Source organism: Neofelis nebulosa, chromosome 2 (assembly GCF_028018385.1).
Source record: "Neofelis nebulosa isolate mNeoNeb1 chromosome 2, mNeoNeb1.pri, whole genome shotgun sequence".
Taxonomy (NCBI): domain Eukaryota; kingdom Metazoa; phylum Chordata; class Mammalia; order Carnivora; family Felidae; genus Neofelis; species Neofelis nebulosa.
The window spans coordinates 116,467,531-116,481,678 of NC_080783.1; the positions used below are offsets into that span (position 1 = coordinate 116,467,531).

At 36.7% G+C, this 14,148-nt stretch overlaps 1 protein-coding gene across 4 annotated transcripts in view; it reads left to right on the forward strand.

The window, feature by feature from the left end:
• The window catches only part of ARNT (aryl hydrocarbon receptor nuclear translocator), an 80,390-nt gene that overhangs the window by 13,762 nt on the left and 52,480 nt on the right, over positions 1–14,148 (forward strand). For all 4 annotated transcript variants that reach the window (XM_058715865.1, XM_058715862.1, XM_058715864.1 and 1 more), the window contains exon 2: positions 11,102–11,213. In XM_058715865.1, the coding sequence (XP_058571848.1) occupies positions 11,102–11,213 (112 nt within the window). The remainder of the gene's footprint in view (positions 1–11,101; positions 11,214–14,148) is intronic.

Genomic DNA, 14,148 nt, shown 5'->3' on the forward strand with positions numbered 1-14,148 from the left:
TCATATTGTCATCTGGTTTATATTTTAATTATTTATCTTGTTGATTTCTCTCTCCCACTAGCATATAAAGTTCATAAGTATTGGGATCTTTGTTCTATTTATTGCTTTATATCTGGGATCTGCAACAGTGCCTGGCATATAGTAGGCATGCAGTTAATATTAAATGAGTTCTTCCAGGCTTTTGTTATACATATAAATTTTAAAAAAGAACATTTTATATGTTTTTTTCTGTAGCTTATTTTTTCTATAATCATATATGGTAGATAACTTTCCATTTCAGTGATACAGAGCCACTTCAAAATTTTTCTGGAAAAACATTTTTTCTGATATATTATAGTTTTTTTTTATTGTGGCAAAATACACATAACATAAAATTTGCTACTTTAACCATTTTTATGTGTACAGTTCAGTGCCCTTAGTATATTCACATTGTTGTACAGCCATCACCACCATCCACCTCCAGAACTTTTTTCATCTTGCAAATTGTCTTCAAGAAGTTACGAAATTCATTGTCATGATACTTTCCTCCTGTGCTTTCTTCTAAGAGTTTACTAGCTTTAATTCTTACATTTAGGTGTTTGATCTATTTTGAGCTGATTCGTATATGTGATGTAAGTAAGGGTACTTTTGTATGTGGATATACAGTTTTTCCTGTAGCATTTGTTGAAAAAAAAATATTGAATTGTCTTGGAACCCTTGTTAAATCATTTAACTGTACATATAATGGTTTATTTTTAGACTCTAATCTACTGGTATGTAAATCTTTGTGCCAGTACCATACTGTTTTGATTACTGTAGTTTGCAATGATGCATCATCATTTTAATTGTATTTAAGTACATTCTTTATCCAGTATTAAGGGCAGTTATAAATGCCTGAACTTATAATAAAAGACATGCATAAAAGAGGTTTTGTGTTTTTAGGTTAGTTGCAGTTTATTTTAAATATAGTTTGGAGGTAGATTTTAGGAATAATAAAGAAAAAATTAAAAACATATCCAAAGTAATTCATACTTTATTTTGCTTACAGTTTATGTATTTATTTTGAGATAGCATGACTGGAGGAGGGGAAGAGAGAGAAGGAGACAGAGAATCCCAAGCAGGCTCTGCACTGTCAGCATAGAGCCTGATGTGGGACTTGAACTCAGGAACTGTGAGATCATGACCTGAGCCGAAATCAAGAGCCAGACGCTTAACCGGCTGCAGGTGGCTCCCAAAGTGACTCATATTTTAGACATTAAGAATATGATGAATTATTGTTCCAGTATTTCTTTATGAACAAATGTTCATATTATGTATTCAACTTTTTTCTTTTATTAAGAGAGAAAGTGAGAGAGGGGCAGAGGGAGAGGGAGGGGCTTGATCTCACAACCTTGAGATCATGACCTGAGCTGAAATTAAGAGTTGGATACTTAATTGAGCCACCCAGGCACCCCTTGTCTATTCAGCTTCTAATGCTTTTTTATCAGTTCTGATTTCCTCAGTCCTGTTTTCAGTGAACTTAGTTTTGTATTATTCTCAAATTCAGGAAAGGAAGTTATGTTTAGAAGTAGCTTTTTGGTAAATCTGGGAGACTATGTTGACTGACTAAAATATGTTATATTTATTGTTTTTCTGTAATTTCTGTCAAATTGTGATTTGAGTAGAAGGTACTTGACTTCAGTGGAATAAGAATATTCCTTAACTATGCTATCCTAAGTTCTTCCATTTAAAAGGAGCTAATCTTGGGGCGCCTGGGTGGCTCAGTCGGTTAAGCGTCTGACTTTGGCTCAGGTCATGATCTCGTGGTCCGTGAGTTCGAGCCCCGTGTTGGGCTCTGTGCTGACAGCTCAGAGCCTGGAGCCTGTTTCTGATTCTGTGTCTCCCTCTTTCTCTGACCCTCCCCCATTCATGCTCTGTCTCTCTCTCTCTCAAAAATAAAATAAAAACGTTAAAAAAAAATTTAAAAGGAGCTAATCTTAGTAAATCAAATCCAGAGTATGTTAAAAGAATCATACATCATTATTGTATTAGTTTCCCAGGCCTGCTGTGGCAAATTCACATACTTGGGGGTTTAAAACAAACAAAAAATACTCTTTCACAGTGCTGGAGGCTCAGAATATGAAATGAAGATGTTGGTAGCTTTGGTTCCTTCTGGAGTTTCTGAGGCAGAAATCTCTCCTTCTTCTCTAGCTTGTGGACATGTCACTCCATTTTCTGTGTCCCTGTATCTAGGTTTCTCTCCTTGCTCTTATAAAGAGAGTAGTCATTGGATTTAGAGCCCACCGTAACCCATTTCGACCCAGTCTTAGCTAATTATATCTTCAGAGACCCTGTTTCCAAGTGAGGTCCCATTCTGAGATTCTAGGCGGACATGGAGTTTTAGATTATTCAGTCTTCTGGAATTACTGAGTAAGGTTTAGTCCAGGAACTCAAAAGATGGTTCAACCTGAGAAAACTTCTATAATTTATGTCATTAGCAAGCTAAAAGAAAAAACTTTTATATTAATAAATACTTTACAAAAGTATTTGCTTCAGATTAAAAAAAATCCATTCCTGATTTTTTAAAAAAAGCTGTTAAATCCACAGAACTACCTCCCCCCCCCCCCAATTAAGTCCAATGAAATCATGGATAAGTCAGAGATATATCCACGTTTGCTTTGGAGATTGTCTAGATCAAAGTTGCTTAACCTCTTGTAGGACGTGGATGTCTTTGGTGAGAACTGTTGAACCCTTTCTCACTTCCTTTGGGTCATTATGGGAATAAATGAGAGGCACACAGGTTGTTCACAGTAGTGCCTAACCCACAGCGAGGGCTGAGAAAAAAGTGTTAGGTATTGCTATTCATGCACTTTCTACTCCCCCTTTACTCCTTGTAAAACTCAGGAGCAGAACTTCTGCTTTGTAGGTAAAAAAATTCTTACCTCACTTTTATGTCACCCTTACCCCTAAAATAAAAGGCTCTGCTTCTTCGGCCATGTTGGAACCCTTAGACTCAGCTGGCATGTGCTTGGAAAAGCTGGAATACAAGGAGACAGCTTGCTCTCCTTGTTGAACCTTTCTTAGATATCCCTTAGTTATTCAGTGCATAAAATAGCAATATATAGTGGAACTACTAGAGATTGAAAAGTTTTATCTTCTGGCTTACTGCATCTTTTCTAATTTTTCTATAGTAATGCACTTAAATAATAAAAATATTTAAAAATGTTCATATTACAGGGGCACCTGGGTGGTTCAGTCGGTTAAGCATCTGACTTTGGCTCAGGTCATGATCTCACAGTTTGTGGGTTTGAGTCTGCATCTGGCTCTGTGCTGACAGCTCCGTGCCTTATGGCTCTGAGCCTGGAGCCTGCTTTGGATTCTGTCTCCCTTTCTCTCTCCCCTCCCTTTCTCTCTCTCTCTCTCTTTCTCAGGAAAATAAATGTTAAAAAAAATTTATTTATTTTATTTATTTTAAATGCTTGTGCATGTACAAGCAGGGGAGGGGCAGAAACAGGGAGAGAGAGAAAATCCCAAGCAGGCTCTGTGCTATCAGTGCAGAGCCTGATATGGGGTTTGGTTCCACGACCCTGGGATCATGACCTGAGCCGAAATCAGGAGTTGGAGGCTCAGCCACTCAGGCGTCCCATAATTCCCCTATTTTTGAGTAGTATTGGATGTTAATCCTAAATATTTTTAGTAATTGTGATATAAAAATATCTGATTCCTACTGATGACAGTCACAGTTACTAATACTGTGGTGGTTTACTGTGTACTTTCATGGTTGAAGGAAATGCTAGATTTCAGTTAGAGATTAATGAGAATAAAGATAAAATTTTTCCTCCAAGTTCACAAACCAGCCTCCCCTGGTGGAGGGGGGGGGGGGGGTTTATCCATTGACCCATGGATTAAGAACCTTGCAATAATGCTGTAAGAGAAGAAAACAACATACTGTAAATATTGAGTAAGGAAAGGTAAAATAATCATTCCTTGTAGATGATGTGATTTTATACTAAGAAAATCCAATAAATTAAATACTTTTAGGTAAGACAAATTAGTAATTTGGATACAATATAAATATACTGAAATCAATAGTTTTGTTTTATTCTAGCAAAAACCAGTTAGAAGTTGAAATGGAAAAATGATTTAATTCACAATAATACTAGTAACTATAAATTACCTAAAAATAGAGGAAGAAATACATAAGACTTAGGAAGACTATAAAATTTTATTAAAGGACATTAGAAAAGATCTGAATAAATGTAACACATACTATATTCCTGGATGAGGAAATTCAAAGTCATGATGCTCTTCTTCTTTCAAAATTACTATATAAATTTAATGTCATTGAATTAATTTCATGAATTGTTTAATAGTACTTGATAGATTTTATTTTTTTTCAACTTTTTTTTTTTTTTTTTTTTTTTTTTTTTTTTGGGACAGAGAGAGACAGAGCATGAACGGGGGAGGGGCAGAGAGAGAGGGAGACACAGAATCGGAAACAGGCTCCAGGCTCCGAGCCATCGGCCCAGAGCCTGACGCGGGGCTCGAACTCACAGACCGCGAGATCGTGACCTGGCTGAAGTCGGACGCTTAACCGACTGCGCCACCCAGGCGCCCCGATAGATTTTAAAGTTCAAAAGGAAGATGAAGTATATGACTTTAAAAGTATTTTAAAAACTTTTAAACTAAATGTTACTATTATTTTAATGTTTATTTTTGAGAGAGAGCGACAGAGACAGTGTAAGCAGGGGAGGGGCAGAGAGGGAGGGAGACACAGAATCCGAAGCAGGCTCCAGGGTCTGAGCTGTCAGCACAGAGCCCAAAATGCTGCTGGAACCCACAAACCGTGAGATCATGACCAGAGCCAAAGCTGGACACTTAACTGACAGAGCCACCCAGGCGCCTCTAAACCTATTGTTTTTTTGTTTTTTTTTTTTAATTTTTTTTTTCAACGTTTTTAATTTATTTTTGGGACAGAGAGAGACAGAGCATGAACGGGGGAGGGGCAGAGAGAGAGGGAGACACAGAATCGGAAACAGGCTCCAGGCTCCGAGCCATCAGCCCAGAGCCTGACGCGGGGCTCGAACTCACAGACCGCGAGATCGTGACCTGGCTGAAGTCGGACGCTTAACCGACTGCGCCACCCAGGCGCCCCTAAACCTATTGTTTTTAAAGGTTTGCTTATTTTTAAGAAAGAGAGAGAGTGTGTGTACCAGTGGGGGAGGGGCAGAAAGAGGGGGGGGACAGAGATCCGAAGCAGGCTCTGTGCGGACAGCAGCAAGCCCCATGTGGGGCTTGAACCCACGAACCGTGAGATTATGACCTGAGCCGAAGTTGGACACTCATCTGAGCCACTCAGGTGTCCCCAAACTTCTTATTTTGAGATAATTTTAGGTTCATATACAGTTATGAAAAGTAATACAGAGATCTCCTACCCTTAACTCAGTTTCCCTCAATGATAGTGTCTTGCAAAACTAATAGGCACCATCACGACCAAGACACAGATTTCTACCATCACAAGGGTCACTAATGGTGCCTTTTGAAAGCCACACCTTTCTTTGTGCCCTCCCCCTCTCTCTGGGCAACCCCAATCTGTCCTTTATTTCTATAATTTTGTCATTCAAAGAGTATTTTATGAATAGGATTATACATTATGTAAGCTTTTACTCTTGGCTTTTTTCACTCACGTGATTCTCATCCAGTTGTGTGTAGTAATAATATTCCATTCCTTTTTGTTGCCGAGTAGTATTCAGTGATTTGGGTGTATGTCACAGGTAGTCCACCTATTAAAGGACTTACCACCCTCCCCCCCCAGTTTTTGGCTATTACAAATAAAAGTATTATAAACATTTGTGGACAGGTTTTTGTGTAGATACAGTCTTCATTTTTGGGGATAAACACCCACTAGTGTAGTGCTGGTTTGTATGTTAGTGGCATGTTTATTTTTTAAAGAAACTTCCAAACTATTTTCTGGAGTGGCTGTGTGGCTGTACTGTATTACATCCACCAGCAATATATAAGTGATCTACTTTTTTTTTAAAGTTTATTTTGAGAGAGATCGTACATGCTCGAGCAGGGGAGGGGTAGAGAGAGAGAAAGAGAATGCCAAGCAGTCTCCGTGTTGTCAGCACAGGTTTGATGTGGGGCTTGAGCTCATGAACAGAGCCATGAGATGTGAGATCATGACCTGAGCTGAAATAGAAAGTTGGATGATCAACTGGTTGAGCTACCCAGGCACCCCTCCTTAGGATTTTCTACAAAGACAATCATGCCATCTGTGAATGGGGACAGTTTTATATCTTCCTTTTTGATCTTTATGCCTTTTGTTTCCTTTTCTTGCATTTTTGCACTGGCTAGAGCTTCCCACACTATGTTTGATTTAGTGATGAGATGGAACATTCTTGCCTAGTTGCCAATCATAGAAAGCATTGTCTTTCACTGTTAAGCATAATATTAACTTTAGGCTTCTTTACTTACTTACTTACTTACTTATTTATTTTTATTTTGGGTTTTTTGGTGGTAGGAGGTAGATTCTGTTACCAGGTTGAGGACATTTCCCTCTCTTCTTATTTTTCTGTTTTTTTGTTTTGTTTTGTTTTGTTTAAGCAGAATTAGTGTGGAATTTTATCAAATGCTTTCTTGCATAAGTTGATGGATCATCTGTTATTTTTCTTCTTTGGCAATATGGTGGATTATGTTGGCTGATAATTAAATGTTGAGCCAGTATTCTTGCTTCTCTAGAATAAATCATATTTGGTCATGTTGTATAATTCTTTTGCATATTGCTAAATTTTATTTGCTAATAGTAAGAATTTTTGTTCCTTGGGGCACCTGGGTGACTCAGTTGGTTAAGCATATGACTCTTGATTCCAAATCAGGTCATGATCTCACCATTTGTGGGATTGAGCCCCACATTGGGCTCTGCGCTGACAGCGTGGAGCCTGCGTGGGATTCTCTCTTTCCTTCTCTCTCTCTGCCCTTCCCCTGTTCACATGTGTGTACTCTCTCTGTCTCTCAAAATAAATAAACTAAAAAAAAAAAAAAAAAGTTTTGTATTTGTTTTCATGAGGAGTATTGATCTCTGTTTGTTTTTATGTAGGCTTCACAACCATTGCAAAGCCCAACGTGGGGCTTGAACTCACAACTGTGAGATCAAGACCTGAGTGGAGATCAAGAGTCGGATGCTTAACTGACTGAGCTACCCAAGTGCCCCTGAGCTCTAGCTTTTTGTCAGTTTGTTTGCTTTGTTTTTGTAGTGAGTTTGCCTGGTTTTGGTATCAGGGTAATTCTAGCTTCATAAGGTGAATTAGTGTCTCCTTTCTCAACCAGTTTCTGGAGGAGATTGTGTAGAAATGATATTAACTCTAAATAAAAATTCATTCCGTCTGGACCTGGAGATTTCTTTTTTGAGACTCTTTAAATTATGGATTCAATTTCCTAATAATTATGGGACCATTCAAGTCATCTGTTTTATGTGGGGTCAGGTGTTTTAGTTTTTTTTTTTTTAAGGAATTATCTGTTTTGTCCAAGTTGTCAAATTTACATTTGTAAGTTGTTCCTAGAATTACCACTTATCTCTTTGGTTTCTTCAAAGTCTGTAGTGATATCCCTTTTTTTGTTTCATTTTTTTTCCTTCTTTTCATTTCTGATATTGGTAGTGGGTTTTTTTGTGTCTAACTGAGGGCTTGTCAATTTTATTGATCTATTTAAAGAACCAGCTTTGAATTCATTTATTTTTTTAAAAATATTTTTCTGTTTTCAAATTCATTAATTTATGTTGTCTATTACTTCCTTTTGCTTGCTTGCTTTTGTGTTTATTTTGTTCTTTTTTTTTTTTTTTTTGAGAGAGGGAGAGCACATGGCCCAAGTAGGGGAGAGGGACGGAGGGAGAAAGAGAGAATCCTAAGCAGGCTCCACACTCAGCCTGGAGCCTGATGTGGGGCTCAATCCCACAACCCTGGGATCACGACCCAAGCTGAAACCAAGAGTTGGATGTTCAACCAACCAAGCCACCCAGGCGCCCTGATTTTGTTCTTTTTCTAGGTTCTTAAAATGGAAACTTAGATGATTTGACTTTTCCTCTTTCCACTATAAGCATTTTAGCGCAATAAAATTGTCTCTAAGTACAGCTTTTGCTGTGTCCCACAAATTTTACTGTTTTGTGATTACATTCATATTTTATTTCTGTGTACTTTGTATTTCCTTTGAGACTTCATTTTTGATTCATTGATTTTTTTTTTAGAAGTGTGTTGTTTAGTGTCCAAGTGTATGGTGATTTTCCTGTTCTCTTTCTGTTACTGAGTTCTAGTTTAATTCCATTGTAGTTGGAGAATACAATCTGTGATTTCATTCTTGTAAATTTGCTGAGGTTTGTTTGTTGGTTTATATTCTGGGGACAGAATATAAAGAATATAGGAATGTGTACCTGCTATTGTGTGGTGGAATATTTCTGTAAATGTTAATTAGACCCTGTTCGTTGAGGCTGTCATTTTTTTTTTTTTTTTAATCTTTGCTGATTTTCTGTCTAATTGTTCTGTCAGTTGAATGAGGGGTGTTGAAATCTCCAACTATAATTATTTTCTTCTTTCTGTTATGTCAGTTTTTGTTTAACAGATTTTGGAGCTCTGTTGTTTGGTACATACATACCAACTGTCTTCTTGGTGGCTTGAATATTATATAATGTGCTTTGTGGTCGGTTTATCTGATTATTAATATAGCTACTCTTGCTTTCCTTTGATTGGTGTTTACATGATATATCTTTTTTCATTCTTTTGCTTCCAACCTGTCTCTGCTGTTGTATTTGAAGCAACTTTTTTGTGGACTGCATGTAGTTGGGAGTTGAGTTATGTTTTTTAATTTGCTCTGCCAATCTCTGTTAATTGGTATACTTATATTAATTACATAAAATTATTAATATGTTAGGGCTTACGTTTGCTGTTTTATTTTTTGTTTTCTGTTTGTTTGGGTTTTTATTTCTGTGTTTTTTTCTCTGCCTTCCTGTAGGTAATTTGAACATTTTTTAGAATTCCATTTTGAGAGGCACCTGGATGGCTCAGTTGGAAGAGTGTGCATTTCTTGATCTTGCGGTTGTGGGTTTGAGCCACATCATATTGGGAATGGAGATTACTATAAAACAAACAAAAAACCTTAAAAAAAATCTTAAGTAAGAATCCCATTTTGATTTATTTATGTTTGCTGGTGTATCACCTTGTATACCTTTTCCAGTAATTGCTGTAGTGAGCATTGCATTATGTCTCATAACATCACAGTCTGTTGGTGTCATTTTAACACTTTAAGTGTTGACATCTTACCGCCCTTTAATATCCCCATTTGTAATTGGTATTAATTATTTTTTCTGTAATCATTTAGAAACAGATAGTGTTGTATTTTTTGCTTCAATCATTAAACATAATGTAGAGGACTCAAAGGAGAAGGAAAGCCTATTGATTTTACCCATATTTTTGCATATTGTTTTTTTTTTTAATTTCTTTGATATATGTTGATGTGTTGTGTTCCAAAATTCCTTGTTATATAATTTCTTCTCTGTTTAGAGAATTTTGTTTAGTCATTCTTTTAGGATAGGTCTGTTGGTGGCAAGTGCTCATTAGTTTTAAATCATTAGAGACTGTGTTGATTTCTCCTTCATTCCTGAATGATATTTTCACAGGGTGTAGGATTCTGGGTTGATTTTTTTTTTTTTTTTTTTTTAACTTTAAAAGATATCATTCCACATTTTTTTGTCTCCATGGTTTCTGATGAAAACTCTGCTGTTGTGAATTATTTTTCTTCTATAAGTAAGGTATCATTTATCTCTAGCTACTTTTTAGAAGTTTAATTGTTATGTGTTGGGATGGATTTCTTTAGGTTTGTCCTTTTGGGGTTTACTCAACTTCTTGAACCTGTAGGTTACATCTCTTGACAAATTTGGGAACTTTTCAGATATTATTTTTCAGCTTTGTCCTCTTTCTCTTCTCTTTTTCAGGACTCTAATGGCTAATTTCTAGTGTTGTGTCTTACATTTCACTGATTCTTCTCTTTGTTCCTTTTATTCTGCTGTTGAATCAATCCACTTAACTTTATTTCAGTTATTTTTCAGTTCTAAAATTTCTATTTGATTCTTCTTTATATCTTATCTTTGTTTAGACTTTCTTTGCTGAGGCTTTCAACTTGTGTATTTGTTTCAACTGTTAGTAATTGTTGAAGCATTTTTATTGTGGCTGCTTTTAGAATCTTGTGAGATAATTCTAACATTTATGCCATATTGTTGGCATCTACTGATTGCTATTTTTTATTCAATTTGAAATCTTCTTGGTTCTTGGTATGATGAATGGTTCTTTCTTTTTTTTAAATTGAAGCTTGGATATTCTTCTGTTATGTGACATTGGATCTCATTTAAACCTGTTTTAGCCAGCTTTCACTGGCACCACTTTAGGAAGAGAAAGGTGAGTGAGGCTTTGTTATATTGCTGGATAGAGTTAGAATTCCAGTTTGTTTGTTTGTTTGTTTTTCATTTTCCAAATAAAATAAGTGAAAGGATATATTACATGTTTGCTGCATGAGTAAAATGTATAAACTAATTTTGTGTGTGTGTGTGTGTGTTTTAGATTAACATTATGTCACTATCACAAGCTTTTTTTTTTAATTTTTTTTTTTTTTTTACTGTTTATTTTTTATTTTTGAGACAGAGACAGAGCATGAACAGGGGAGGGGCAGAGAGAGAGAGGGAGACACAGAATCTGAAACAGGCTCCAGGCTCCGAGCTGTCAGAACAGAGCCCGATGTGGGGCTCGAACCCACGAACTGTGAGATCATGACGTGAGCTGAAGTCGGACGCTTAACCGACTGAGCCACCCAGGTGCCCCTCACAAGCTTTTAAAAGTAAAGGCTGCAGATAGAATCTAGTACTCCCTTTTCCAAACTCTGTGAAGCAGGGAGAAGTAAAGTAGGGAATGTATACTTTCACCAGTGTAAGAATTTAAGAAGAGCAATGTGGATATGAGCATAAGGGTTTTCTAGCAAACTACTGAGATTTCACCCATAGCTTGAGCCTTTCTTCCAAGAAGCTAATTTGATGATGATGATGATGATGATAAGAAGACAGGACTATCTTTTTTAAATGTATATTTCCATTTTTCTTTGATAGAAATGACATCAGATGTACCATCACTGGGTCCAGCCATTGCCTCAGGAAACCCTGGGGCTGGGATTCAAAGTGGAGGAGCCATTGTCCACAGGGCTATTAAGCGGCGACCAGGGTGAGTTTGGATATCATGTGTTGTGTCTCTCCTGTAAGCCAGCCTGATTTAGTTAGTGGCTGAATCCTCTTGGCTATGCTTAACCCTTTCACTTCAACTGGTTACTTACTACACTGCTGTCAGATATCTTTCTTTAGTTCCTGGATTTTTTCCTTACACAGAATTAACATTTTTATCTAACTTTCTTTTATGCAGGGTTTTTTTTTTTAATTTTTATTTTTTATTAAGTTTTTTATTTTAATTATTATATAGTTAACATATAGTGTTATATTAATTTCAGGTGTACAATATAGTGATTCAACAATTCTGTACATCATTACTCAAGTGCTCATCATATGTGTACTCTCAATCCCCTTCACCTATTTCACCTGTTCCTGCCACATTCCCTCTAATATGCTTTATTTTATTTTATTTTTTAATGTTTATTTATTTATTTTGAGAGAGAGAGAGCAGGGGAGGGGCAGAGAGAGAGGAAGAGAGAGGATCCCAAGCAGGCTCCACACTCAATGGAATGTAGTGCAGGGCCTGATGCAGGGCTTGATATCACGAACTGTGAGATCATGACCTGAGCCGAAATCACGAGTCAGACTCTTGACTGACTGAGCCACCCTATGTCCCAATATGCTTTATTTTAAATGAGTACCCTGAGTTAAAGTGTTTTTTTTTTTTTCAAAAAGAGCATTTCTTAATGATGCATACTTGAGAATATATGGTTCTAAAAGATATAATATATAAAACATTCCATCCAAGAAAAATAGAGTGCACATTTTCTTCAAGTACACATAGAAGTACACATAGAAGAATCCATTGGTTAATTCACTTAAGAAAAGTTATAACAAATATTACAAATTTAAGAAAACTGAAATCATACCAAGTGTATTTTCCAGCCACAATGGCAAAAAACCAAAGATCAACAGTAAAACAAAGCTGGAAAATTTACAATGTAAATTTACGTTAAATATTTAATATGTAAAAACTAACACACAACTGCATGAGCAGTGGGAAAAATAAGAAATCAAATGGCAAATGAAAATATGTCTCAAAACAAAAGAAAAAGAAGACACAATATTGCAAAACTTATGGGATGCAGCAAAAACAGATGTTAGAGTGAAATTTGTGCTGTCAATCTTTGTATTAAAAACTCAAGACAAGTTAACATTACACCGCAAGGGACTAGAAAAAAAAGAAACATAGCTGAAATTTAGGAGATGAAAGAAATAACAAAGAAAAATCAGAAATAAAGACCATAATAAACAATAGCATAACATTGAAAGTAATGACCAGTTTTTCCAAAAAAATAAACAAAATTGGAATTATTTTAACATTAACTAAGGGGAAAAGACTCAAAAACTACAATGAGTACCAAAATGGAAGAGAAAACAATACAACAGGTAACCACAGAAATATAATAGATAACATAGATTACTATAAACTATTATATACTAACAAATCTGATAATTTAGGAAAAAAACAAAAACAGATAATTCCTAAAAACATACAAGTTACCAAGATTGAATTAGGAGTCTTTTTTTTATTAAAAAAAATTTTTTTTAAATGTTTATTTTTGAGACAATGCGAGAGACAGAGTGCAAGCAGTGGAGGGGCAGACAGAGGGAGACACAGAATCTGAAGCGAGCTCCAGGCTCTGAGCTGTCAGCCCAGAGCCCAATACAGGGCTCAAACTCACGAACCGTGAGATCATGACCTGAGCCGAAGTCAGACGCTTAACCAACTGAGCCACTCAGGCGCCCCTGAATTATGAGTCTTGAATGCAACAAGTAGGAAGTCTTAGACCACTGACATGAATGAAAGTTGAATTTAGGAATCAAAAATCTCCCAGCACAGGGGCGCCTGGGTGGCGCAGTCGGTTCGGCGTCCGACTTCAGCCAGGTCACGATCTCGCGGTCCGTGAGTTCGAGCCCCGCGTCAGGCTCTGGGCTGATGGCTCGGAGCCTGGAGCCTGTTTCCGATTCTGTGTCTCCCTCTCTCTCTGCCCCTCCCCCGTTCATGCTCTGTCTCTCTCTGTCCCAAAAATAAATAAAAAACGTTGAAAAAAAAAAAAAAATCTCCCAGCACAGAAAACCTGAGGCACATGGCTTCATCGGCAAACCCCACCAAACATTTAAAAAAAAAAAAAAAAAAATTAATGACAATCTTTATCAAAATCTTACAAATAATGGAATAAAGGGAACACATTCAGTATCATTCCACCAGGTCAGTACTACCCTGATACCAAAGCAGGACTAAAGCAATACAAGAACAAAGAAGTCTACTTTATCTGGTATAAGTATTGCTACTCTTTCTTTTGATATCCATGTGTGTGCTGCTTTTCCACTTCCTCACTTTCAATCAGCGGGTATCGTTAGGTCTAAAATGAGTCTCTTGTAGGCAACATATAAAAGGGTCTTGTTTTGTTTTTTAAGTTTTTTTTTAATGTTTATTTATTTATTTATTTTGAGAGAGATTGCAAGCAGGGAGACGTAGAGAGTGAGGGAGAGAGAATCCCAAGCAGGATCCGTGCTGCTCCCACGTGGGACTGGATCCCATGAATTGGGAGATCATGATCTGAGCCAAAATCAAGAGTTGGATGTTCAACCAGTTGAGCTACCCAGACACCCCCAAGGGTCTTGGTTTTTATCCATTCGGTCATCCTATAATCTTTTGATTGGAACTTTTAGTCCATTTACATTCAAAGTAATTATTGGTAGATGTGTGCTACTTTATTGCTTGCTTTGTTGTTTCTGGAGATTTTCTTTGATCCTTTATCACTTTTGATCTCCCCTTTGCACTCAAAGAGTCACCCTTAATATTTCTTTTTTTTTTTTTTTAATGTTTTATTTATTTTTGAGAGAGAGAGAGCGGGAGTGAGACACAGAATTCGAAGTAGGCTCCAGGCTCTGAGCTTTCAACACAGAGCCCAACACGGGGCTCAGAC